Source organism: Merops nubicus, unplaced genomic scaffold, assembly GCF_000691845.1.
Source record: "Merops nubicus isolate BGI_N331 unplaced genomic scaffold, ASM69184v1 scaffold11083, whole genome shotgun sequence".
Taxonomy (NCBI): Eukaryota; Metazoa; Chordata; class Aves; order Coraciiformes; family Meropidae; genus Merops; species Merops nubicus.
In genome coordinates this window covers 88,596-100,894 of record NW_008600969.1, presented here as the reverse complement: position 1 = coordinate 100,894, position 12,299 = coordinate 88,596, and the positions used below count along the sequence as shown (strand labels likewise).

Below are 12,299 nucleotides of genomic sequence, written 5' to 3'. Positions count from 1 at the left end.
ACAAACCGGGCACACAAGTAATTAACGATACAGCTGCATTTCACGGAAGGCTGGTGGAAGGCCTGTGCTCTAAACACCGATGGAGCTGTAAGACTAATAGATTTAACTGTAGCATCAAGCTAAAACAGTGAAACAAGATGTAGAAGTCACATGAGTCGCAGGAAGCCAAACCTTTTGCATCTTTTAAAGTAGCCATAGCTAAGGACAGCTAGGTAATTGTTGCTAACAGTGCAAGGCACTCAAAGCTTATTTTGCACCAATGAATGTCAAGCCTAAATATAGTAATTGGGGCCTGGCCTGCAGAGAAAACCGAACAGTTAATGCTTAGCTTCCCTTTCTACGTTAGTTATCGAATACAGTGCAAATGCTTGATTTTAGAGACAGACAAAAAACTTGGTTTAAACATTTGTCCATGTTGTAACAACATCCCTGCAACAAGCTATACTTTGCACTGGACACGTAACCTTGCAATATTAAGAAAAGTTTTAGTTTCTAAAATATTTTCTCCACAACTCTGAAATGGAAGTACACTCTGGAGAATTACCTAACAAACTAAAACCACCTAATTCCACAGTTAAATTTCCCAGTATTTCTGGACATGCATGAGAGATCTAAAGAACCTTAGACAGTGTATAGTAAACTAACTGACAGTCAACTTCTGAAGAAATAGGGTTCCCATTGTTAAGTTGGCAGTTCTGAAATTTGATTACTGTGAATGAGCTGTGACAAAGCTACAAAACCCTGAGAAACAGCCTTGCTGGGCCACTCACACCTCTGGGTCTTGCCCCTGCTGCATCTTGGAACAGCTACAGCAAAACTTAAAGTGAGGTTTTTCTGTCTAGAAGCCAAAGATCACATCTTTGGGAATACACCCATGTTTCCAGCCATTTTCTATTCAACTCCCTCACCACGCTTAGAATGAGGTGACTTCAATTTTTGTATGCAAAGAATGTCTACAAAGAGTTTAGCCCAGGGGCATTTAAATAAAGTTTCCCTTCAGAATTTCACTGAGTCAAAAGACTGGACCCCTAATTAAAACTCTGTGCTGGCATATTCTCACATGAAAGGAGGATAGGTACTGAAGTTACATAAACAATAACACATTTTCATATGAGAATTTGTATTTGTGCACTGCTAGAGAATGCACAGCACTTCTATGTGGCAAATTTGGTTAATTTATTCAAGCTTTGATCAATTGAAAGAACAGACATAATTACAAACAGCGGTACCTCTTTTTATTAGTACAGATAATATAATATGCATAGCTTCTGCAATGGAAATTCATGTCCATGCTCCAAGACACCGGATTAATGAAATGTCCTCAATGTCTGCCTTGGACAGAGGGACAAACTTCACAGTGTAAACTGATACTATAGGGATAATCATATGGCATTATTCATAAAACTCCCTGTAGTTTGTCAGAAAAAAATCAGCAATAATTAAATAGGATGCATTTAACTGCAGAATAGCTTCAGGTATTCAAGTACTTCTTTTCCTTTTTTTTTTTTTTTGGTTGTTTAAAGCCATCTGCTTTCCCTTGCTCCCCCACTCCTTCCCAAAGAGGCACCAGCCACGTGGGGGAAGTTAAGGAACGCTTTTTTGCAAGACACCTGAAGTTCTGATACAGAAATGACTTCCCATAAGCAAGACTGATTTTTCTTATTGCAACAGACAGTGTCAGGGATAATTTCACCTCTGTGAACATTACAAATACATGAGTTTTAAAAAATAATAAGTTAGTACAAGAGAAGTTGAAGAAAGTTTTATGTTATTTGTGGGAATAGGCAAAGAAAGAAGAAGACAGTCTCACCGTTGCATAATTCTCCTCTGACAAACAGGGGAGAATGCACCTAAAGCCTTTTGTTCTTATGCAGCCTGGCTGCCAGAGGCAGCTCCTGCACGTTCACCTAGCTGGTCAGTCCATCCTTACAGCTCTCCCAGGAGAAGTCCTTTCATGCGTGTCAGTGGTTTAGCAGCAATCAGGAACCGACTTTGTCTACGAAGTCTACAAGGTGTCTGAGGCAGTGACCAGTTCAAACCACTGCCTGAGGGCATCGCTGAGAGTTTCGGGAAGCGAGTTCACGTCCCTAAGGATCATGTAGAACGGGAATGGGAATTCTTCCATGTAAGACCTGATTTCAGGCAATTCGCCAGGTCCTTTAAATATAGGTACTTTAATGTCCAGAATGGAATCCTGCAGAAAAGAATTTACGTTACTACTAAACCACATGCATCTTTTACAGGCCTTTCATGTTATTTATCCTGTTTTTCCAATACTTGCCATCCCTCCTCTGTTAAATCAGAAGTTAATAGAAAGTTTTACAATCAAAGTCCATAAGCATTCAATGGTAACTCAAATGCTGAACACAAAGTAGTTAAATGTTTTTGCCCTTTTAGATAAAAGGGCTCTAATCAACCAACTACAGGCTAGAGGAGGCAAAGCTTAAGCTTCTGCAATACCAAGTTATGTAAATAAACACTGTCGTTCCTTAGTATTTTTGATCAGTTACTGCTATCACTTCAGTTTTGTATGTATTTGATGCCTTCCCAGCACACTGTCATCAAGTTCTTCAGGGCCAAGAGTTCAACTTGAGTTTGTGCAGTCACCTAATACAAGTTACTTTAGCAAATTTTATCATATTTCAACAAATACTACAAAGACAAAAAGATTGAACTCCAGCTGTGCTTCTTGGAAAAGTAACTTCTTAGTTGCTCAGTGTAGCAGCTCAGAAAATTACAAAAGCGCATAAAAAAAGCATTTCACTGCTCAAAATTTTCACTTGACATTATAGCTAGGTTTCATCAGAACCTTAGAAGAGTCTGTCAACAAAAGAATTGTTAATTTTTCAGCAATAAATACAGGAGATGAGTTTTGTAGGGAAAAAAAATAAAGATATAGGAAGAAAAAGTGAACTGAAAAATTGGCATCTTCACCACATAATTCAAAGTAAAGTTTAAGTTTGCTCACTTATTGCTCCACAAGAGTCCCCCTGAGAAGCTCTTGGACATCTAAGCTTCCCAGCAAAGGAAACCTAAGTTTTCTTTCTCACCTACTAACGATGGTTCCCAGCTTTCCCAGTTCAAGCACTAAATGTCTCTCATGTACTCCTGTCTGTCTAATGTTTAACCTCATATTGGCTCTGGCTGCCCTATCAAATGGAGACCGCTGTCAGAAATTACCAATTTGAATCAAAACTGAGATGAACAAAGCATTTCTCAAACTTTGAATCTGCCAAACTGCCAGCTACTTCTCTGGTGGCTAAAATCTACAACCGCTATGTTTGAAGACAGGAGGTCTTACTTAGAGCTTCTATGGCACAGAAGCCTTTTTTTTTCCTCCACAGAATGCTTTGGGATGGAAGGGACCTCTAAAGGTCATCCAGTCCAACCCCCCGCTAGTAAGCAGGGACATCTCCAACTAGATCAGGTTGCTTTTTTTAAATACAGAAGAGGAGAAGCATCACAGTAGAAGGAAATCATAGAAGATCTAACAGACACTGTGAAAAACTGAAACGGGGTTAAGTACCTTTGACCTCTGCAAAAGGCAAGAATAGCTGCAAAGCACTACAAAAGACAAGAAAAAGATTTGTATGTTTCTCTTCACTGTGCTTGAGTACTTCTCCCTTGTTCACTCACTTACCCGGGAATTCGGATTGTCCAGCACTACAAAAATAACAAAGATATTGGCATTCTGAGCTGCTTGAACTGCTGCTGCCACTCGTTCCTTGCCTTCCAAGAAAAGGCCTCTTCCGTCAGACACAATCAAAAGCAACTGCGCCGTTTCTGAGCACAAAGAACATTTTAAATTTCAGTAAGTTAAAGTAATCCTTTTAAAAGGCAAACAGGCTGCTTTGTTGTTAGTCCTCTGGGTATAACGGAAAAGCCCTTGTATTCCTAAGAAAATTAAATTCCCAAGTATTCCTAAGGAAATTAATTTATCAAACAGAATTCTGTGACTTAACATTAAGCTGCTTGACCCAGAGTGAGTCAAGAAAAAGTTTTTTCCAGTGTGTGAAACCATTGAGATGAACTGGGGGGAAGACCCCCAGTCCATCGGCGCCCTAATAAGGGTGAAAGGCATGGAAAATACCTGACCAACTTAGCCATGGCCTTGCGTCTTTCCTGGTAAGTGAATTATTGACCAAATTATAGGAGTCCAGACACTAGATTGCTGCTTCAATAAAGCAGCAGCTGTTGCAATGAGGTAAGAGTCCCAGTCTATTCCTCCAGAAGCAGGTACCTATGGGTACATCTGTATTAGCATTTCACCTTGCACTAAGACTGCTTTTGAAACGTTTCCCTGTTCTTCCCACTTTTAACAGGCTTGGCTTCCATCAGAGAGCAACCTTGCACTACCCAAAATGGGTTAGTTTTGGAGGAAACTAAACCAGATAGGCTCCAGAGACACTGTCAAGGCAGTCCAACCACTGCAGGGCATCCCAGGCGAGCTAGTCTGAACTCGACCTCCTAAAACACACACAGCACAGATGGTGACTTTCTCGGCACCAGCCATCTTCTGAAAATACACTACTTGGCCAAGTTGCCTCCAGAGTCAGAGATGTCCTCTGAAGGGACATTTTAACTAAGTTATGTATCTATCATCTTTTAATTGCGAGAGAAATCACACTAGTTACAGCCAGGAATGCAAGCCTCTCTTCTCCTGTTTCCTCCACAGCATAATGGCTAAGGAAGGATGCAGAACACTTCCTACTTTTCTGCAGGCAGGCTCCAAATGTGACAGGGCTTGGGCTTTTTATCAAAAAGGGTAATGTATAAAGTCTACAGCTTTTTCTCTTCCTAGCTCCCCAATTCTAGGGAGCTGGTTGCTGCTCCCTGATTACTGCTGCATCCCAGCCTAGAATACTCCAACAGCCTGGCCACGCTGTGGCAAAACAGATGTGGATTATAAACCCAAGGCTGTCCATTTCTTGGAGTACTTTAACAAGAACAACTTTTTTAAAATAAAGCTTGTCTTGGAAGCACCAAGCAGCATTTTAGGCTAACTCTGGGTCAGCTGTCAGGTAACAAGCCTCACAGCTTCTCTGGGACATTCGAGCAGCTCATGACCTAAACTTGCACCACAGTGAGAGTCAGGCAGGAGGCAAACACCCTCCTGGGGACAGCATGCTTCTGGAGACCTACAGGAACCAAGTTCTCAAGCAAGAGCAGAAGTGCCCTGGGGAGTTAAGGCCACTCAGAAGCTGGCCAGTGCTCTGAAGCAGGCAGTGTCTGGGACTGAAACACAACACGGTGTCCAGGGAGGCAGGTAAGGCATGCCTTCTTAAAAGGCCTTAAACAAAATTTCAGTGAATTATTGACAAATGTAAAGTAGGTGTCTTTTGGGTTTTGACCTGAATTTCAACCAAACACTCCTTTTGACAAAGCAAAACCCACAGCCCCAAAGCAAGTGATGTCCTTCTGGAGGGGGACTGCTCTGGGACTGTAGTGAGCGTTCTGCTGTCATGGCAACAAGCACAGTAACAAAAAAAAGCTCACCCGGATTCATATTTTGAGAGAACTGCTGTGCTGCAGCAAACATATTCGCTGATGATTCTAGAAACTGCAGAGAAAACAAATAACAAGATTAAGCTATCTCATTATAAAATAATACACTTAATAATGGTAACGTTTTTGAAGAACACATTGCTATATTTTCAGTCTGACCACCTACAAAGTTACAATCCATGCTATTTTCCTAAACTAACTCTTGCTTCAAATTTAGTAAGCATTTTTGGACTAGAAAATCTTCAGAAAAGCCTTCAATCTGGATTTAAAATTTTTTATAATGCTAACAAACCCATCAAAACTTCATTAAATTGCTCAAGTGATTAATGGCACCATTAAAACGACACATCCTGTTTTTAGGCTGAGCTTCTCTGACATCCAACTTGCAACAGAAGTATCTAGTTACATATCCCTCTTTCAAATTAAGGACATCAGCTGCCAAGTCCTCCCAGTTTTGGCGTTTAGAAGATTACTGCTGAGCTGTTTGGGTCCCCTCCTTTTCCATTCAATGTTCACAGGAGATTTTATTCAAGCTTAGAAAGATAAGACTACAAAGCTCTTCCTAAAAGAAGAAAACTTTGCAGCTGTCCAGGAAGTATTACTACAGAAAATGTATTGGGTTTTAAACAGGATTTTTGGGTAATACAAACAGAGAAAGATGAAAGCTTAGTGGCATACATCAGAGGTAAAACTGAGAAAACACTCTATTATAAAACTGTGACCATTCTCCCTGTTATCTAATCAGCTATCACACACTCAAATATAAACAACCAGGAAATGCTATAAAGTGACCACGAAATCATGAAGCTGCTGGTGGTCTGCAAGGGATTTGCAGAGGCATTCTTGTGTACCTGGGCTATTTTTGTTTTCTTCTGTTGAAATTTGCAAAGACGCAATATCCGTGTCCCTGACTGGTCACTGAACTGTTCGTGGAACGGGTGCAGCAGCTGAACAGTCTCTCCAAAGCTTTAGGGAAACAAACAAAACAATCCCCCAAAAAATTAAGTGTGAAACTGGAACTTACATCCTGGAGTCTTGAAGAAAAGCCAAGATTTTGAATGAACTCACCTACACACAGCAATTTGTCCCACTTCTAGAAGAGTCAACGCATTTCCAATAACTGCCAGGGATTCATATGCAAGCTAGTACAGAAAGAAGTTCTATCAAAAATAGGATATTCCAAGTTTTTACTCACTGCTCAGTTTAGTATTAAACATGAAGACTGTCCCTGAAAATAATTTTCTTCATCTAGTAAAAGAAATGAAGAGAGTTCCTATTTTTTTCTGTTACAGTTCTGCAAGACAGTTATTGAAATAAATATATGCTAGTTCCACTTGAAGGCTTCAGCTGATTGGTTTATCGATACCACTTTAGCCAGGCAAATGAAATAAACACTGAAATAACTACTTGGAAAGAAACACACATTTTTAATAAAAGCCTTACAAATGACCTATGATGACCTAATATTTAATCCTCCAACGAAGTGCACAGCTAACAAGTGTCAACCTTTTGTGGGCTCCAAAAAATAAATCCAGTGGCTATGTACAGCTCTGCCTGACAAATTTAACATCTCCTCCTTTCAGCTAACTTCAGCTGATCTCCTGGGAGCAAACCTGCTAGGCACGAAACGGTGAGTTCAGGCGCACGGAGCAGAAGGAACAGCTGCTCCAGAACCACCAGTAAGGCTCCCCAGCAGCCCCCAGGCTCTGTGTGAAACGAGTCAGCCACAGGCACTTTCTTCATGCTTCCTAGAGGGTTTGATTTTACCTGCTTGGAGTGATTGTCGATCATACTGGCAGAGTCATCGACGGCCAGACAGATGCGGTACTGCCGCTTGCTGGGCTTGGTCCTCCGCAGCCAGATCTTGTCCTTCCGGAACTGGCTGGCCACGTACGGGATCACCTTCCGCATGTTCAGCCTCTTCCCCGTCCTGTAGTCCCCCCTGGAAGTTAACAGGAAGGACACAGCAGCAGGATTCTCAGTAAATAACATCATTCTGGAAATCCGGGCCTACGCAGCACAGGCATCCAAATCACAAGGTTTTGTAAAACCCAAAATCAATAGGTTCTAGCGCTCGTATTTGGGTATAGAGCAAAAAAATTTACATTTTTAATGTGAAACAGATAGTCGGTGTTTTTAAAAGAAGTTAAGTCTAGGTGCCAAAAATTGAAAGCAGACCTTTAATTTAGAGTCTCCCACTTTGAAAGTGGGATCTCTTAGATCTGTAGATATCTTAAAAAAACCCTAAAAGTAATTTTATGTTAAAACCAACATACAACATTGACATTTAACATAGTCTTTGACTCAACAGCACTTCATGTGTTTTAAGCTGGTTTGATCAATTGTTGCACAGAAGAAAAAAAATAGCAGGCAGTATCCTCAGGATGGTTACCTACTACTATATCACATTTGCATTTCATAAAATAACCTAGTGTTCCCATAAAAATTGAATGAATTTGCAAACAGGAATAAATACTACAGAGCAAGAACACCAAAGAGCTGCAGTTGTAGAGAGGTTAAAGCACCCCAAATCAACGACTTTAAAGAAACTAGAAGCCTCAGAAAGACCCAACTTACTTCAGCTTGGCTGCCTGAGTGGGTTCCAGTATGAGTCGTAGCTGTTCACAAAGCTGCTGCGACAGAGGAGCCGTCAGTGCTAAATACCTCTGCCACAACTGTGCTGCCTCCTGCTCCTAAAACGTCATACATCACAGACAGAAACAAAAGTGAATTATGCAAACCCAAAAAAACTGGGAAGCACTCCCTGAGAAAAGAAAACACACCAAGGTGGACTAAGGGGGAGGCAGTAGGTAACTATCAGCTGGCACAGAGAGGGTGTTTTGTCAGCATATAAAGCTGACAGTTTGCATTCAGCTTGGGATGCTCCTTGCTGCTATGAAGCTGCAATGACCATTTCTCTAGGGTTACACAAAGCAGCTTGGGCATTGCTGCCGATACAGGAAAATCTTGTAACAGCCACTGTCTGACAGCTGGCATTACAGCGGGACAAGCTGTAAAGTCTGCTAGGTTCTTCAATTGCCCATCAAAACTTAACTAAAATTCAGCAAAATTGTTATACATCTATGTTGGCAATTTAATTTGGGAGTTACTTCCAAATATGGTTTACAAGTCATAATTAGTACAGTCAGAGCAAGTATCATATTCTGGTTCTTGCTGCTGGTTAGCCCAAACTCTATCCCTGCAACTGAAGGAGGTGGTTTCTGTTGATCATGATCTTGTGAAAGTGGTGCCCCAGCACTTAACTGCAGGTGACAATTCAAAACAGGAGCTTGGCAGGACTGAGAAAAATGTTTCCAATTGTTCAAGTTTTAGCAGTCATTATCAACAGAGGGACTTTATGCAAAGAGCACAGGGCACATTCAAAACAAGATCTGAAATATCATCCTGCTTTAAGAATAACACTTTTTTTTTTTCAGATTAAGTTAAACATAACAAAAATAGCATCTAAACCATGTAGTTTTGAATATTTAGATTCCAACTTGCTTGGCTTTCTCAATGCTTCAGCAGCAAAACAAGACAAAATAATGCAATGAAGGATTCTTCTGACAGTTTTACACTAAAATCAAGGTCACAAACCTCATCTGGAGTTCCAGACTGCTGTGTCTGCCAAGCTTCCAGCTGCCTTTCAAGTTCCTTTCTTAGCTCTTCAGGATCTCTAACGATGTGCTAGAAGTGTAGTTATGAGATTTATGAGACAGGAAAATAAGTTCACATATCTGGTGATCTCCATACCATAGCAAACTATAAAAAAAGTGAAATGCATTTTTCTTATTCTTTTAGATAGAGAATGACACCTGAAAAAATAAATGAAGATTCTAAATCTCCATTTATTTAATAGCTTCCATGTACAGGAAGGATAAAATACCTCCCTACAAATACCTGCATCTGTGGCACAAATCAACACAGAAGCAAAGCTTGGAACAGCTACGATAGCAGACATTGCAAATAATCAAATACAGAACTTTAAGATGATTAAATTAAATTAACTTGAAAACACCAGATATAATGACAGTATAATGGAGATCAAACTACTGAATACTACCCATCTAGTATCTTATAATATGCTTCCTTTAATTATTGTTTTTTAAGAAGCTTCATTCAAACTACTTCAAGAACTGAATGACATCTTCCTCTTCACCTGCCAGCAAATACTGTTTGATAAGCCATCCTGTTGAAGGACACACAAGCTTTATCACACTTCTTCAACTTTTATTGTGCTTTCAGTGACAACTTCTGTTCCTGACTTGTAAAACTATCATGTAGTCAAAACAGTAGTATACGGTCTGCAGAACCTGCAGGGTTACTGGATTAAGGAAAATAAGCCTACAAATGCAAACTCATCAGTACCAACAGCTTCTCATTCCTCCAGAAGCAGCAGCAGTCCCTCAGGTTACCCGCTGCAGGTTTAAGAAAGTGAGGAACAACATACATGGAGTGGGCATTTTCCCTCATCCTTTTGCTGGAAGGTGAGAACTTGCACTTTTCTCCTAGCAAGGTTTCTCCCTTCCTCTTCACCTTGTGTTGCAAGAACCCTCCTCCTGTTTCAGGTTCTGCATCTCAATTGAAAAAAAAACTAACCCAAAACAAAAACCCAATCACAAAGAAAAAAAAGGGCGCTTCTTGCATTCAGCAGCATTTTTTCACTGAGGTGCCACATTTGGCATTAAGATGGAAATACCAGGTACAGCTGGCAACAATCCTTCCTGTGCTGAGCACAGAAAAAGCAAAATATTGCTCTCCAGGCACATACCTGGGATACAATATAATAAGCATAAAAGGTCAATTTTTCTAAAACACAGATACTGAAGATATTCTTACTGTATCAAATGGTTACCCCCACCTGCTCCTGTGCCATAGTTCTTTATCACAAAATGAGCTTTTTCCACAGCTTGCACTGGCAAACTATAAGTGCTGGATGAAGCTCTAGTATTTTCTAGGCTATGATCATATTTTTGAATTGAGACATTCATGAAAGGCTCACAAAGGTTCTATAACATTTGCAGACAGCTTTTTTTATGAAGTAATAAAATGCAATGCATTAACTGAGGTGAATTCTTTGTCCACAGTGTTCTAGGGTCACTATGCCTACTGCTCTCATCATTCTCAACTTTTTTTTTTATCCTTCAGGCCACAAACCCCTGCCCATCACCTTCCACACTATCCAAGCATTTGATCAGCAGATTCCAGCTCTTGATAGTTAGAAAAACAAAAGTTTATTTTAAAAAGGGGGAGGATGGAGCCTTCCCTCAAAAGAATGAGGAAGACTTTTCATTCATTTAATTTTCATTCTTCTACTACAGAACAGCAAGCTACTGAGCTGTTTGAAGGAAAGTAACACTTAACTTTGGCATTCACAGAGCTTCATTAACACTGGGAAAAGAGTTCCCCTAACACAAGTGAAATGAAACAGACTGTTTCTACTACTGTAGTTGTAAAAAGACACATTGGGTATGGTACCTGGTGAGTGTCCATCAAAAACTGATGGGCTGTATGTATGGTCGAGTCCTTGCTTCTGTCTGGCTTCTCTTCAGTCGCCTTCGGTAGCTTTTCTGTTGTAGAGTCATTGATATCCTCCGAGTCAAAATTCTGGACCTCGGGCTCCACTTCACCTGGTCCTACAATCACAAAAATTACTAACTTGGTGGGCCACACATAATACAAAACCCTATATTGTATCTTGACTCTTACAAAGTGATTCACATGCTTCGTAGTGCAACACAGACTTTTTTTTTTTTTTTAAGAGAAGTGCATAAATTTTAAGACAATCAATTCTAGGAATGGGATAAATATAAGACCATGTAATATACTGGAACAGACAAATACGCACTTCCTTGTGCAAATTGTTTTTCTGTCTTATATAAACTTGACAAATGACCAAAATATTGGTGAAAAAATCTCTAACACCTGAAAATTCCATTGCTGACGTACAGTTTGTGAGCTGCTTCACAGCCTCTGTGACACAGTGACACAAGGTATAAAGCAATTTGAGAACATTCAGAAAATCATTATAAAAAAAATAATGGCAATATTTTCTGTCCTTTGCTCTATAGCTTTGTAATGGAAGTTTCCTATAAATCAGAATTTACAAATGGACTAATATTTTTTTGTTATTGTTTCTACTACACTACGCTGTTTAACAAGAATTATTCTAAGAAAAATAAAGTATGACTTTGTAGGAGATGTTTCAAAGATCTTAGTTTTTTAAAACATACTGTTAGAGAATCACGTGGAAAAACAGACTCATTACATGAATGCCTGTACCACAAACTAATGAGTCTAGCAAGAGATTCAGTGAAGAGATTAAACCTGAAGGGAATGGGAGGCAAGAAGGTGAACTCAGGCTTGTAAAATTCTTTTGGCCCCTCTCCTACTAGCTTTTGTGCTGTTTGGTATGAAAATAATTCAAAATTCCAAGCTACACTATCATTTACTTAGATAAATCAAAATTAAATACTTGTGTTGCAGTTGGCAAGAGATGTTTATTTTGTTTGTGTGAGCTGTGTGGCTGACAAGTCAGACCTATCTTCTCACCTACCAACCATTCACCTCTGATAGCCTTTTTCTGTTAGGCAGCTCAGTTTTGTTTTGTTTCACTCCCACTTAAGGAGGCAAGCACTGAGACAGTGACACTTTGGTGTTACCTCACCAGATGTTTTCCAGATCAGTTCCCCAATTTCTCGGTGTTCTGTCACAAGTTACACACACACAAAAAGTTGAGTTATGTGGTGCTGATGCTGGTGACACAGGAATGCATTGCTATATGCCAGTTAATT

The 12,299-nt window shown here is 39.9% G+C and overlaps 1 protein-coding gene across 1 annotated transcript in view; it reads right to left on the bottom strand.

Moving 5' to 3' along the window:
• Positions 1-1,935: 1,935 nt before the first annotated feature.
• The window catches only part of MDN1 (MDN1, midasin homolog (yeast)), a gene marked incomplete at its 5' end in the record, with an annotated part of 93,355 nt that continues 82,991 nt past the window's right edge, over positions 1,936-12,299 (bottom strand). The window contains 9 exons of the mRNA XM_008937845.1: positions 1,936-2,194; positions 3,641-3,783; positions 5,497-5,560; positions 6,357-6,471; positions 6,574-6,647; positions 7,273-7,447; positions 8,083-8,198; positions 9,103-9,192; positions 10,984-11,141. Coding sequence (XP_008936093.1) covers positions 2,006-2,194; positions 3,641-3,783; positions 5,497-5,560; positions 6,357-6,471; positions 6,574-6,647; positions 7,273-7,447; positions 8,083-8,198; positions 9,103-9,192; positions 10,984-11,141 — 1,124 coding nt within the window. The remainder of the gene's footprint in view (positions 2,195-3,640; positions 3,784-5,496; positions 5,561-6,356; positions 6,472-6,573; positions 6,648-7,272; positions 7,448-8,082; positions 8,199-9,102; positions 9,193-10,983; positions 11,142-12,299) is intronic.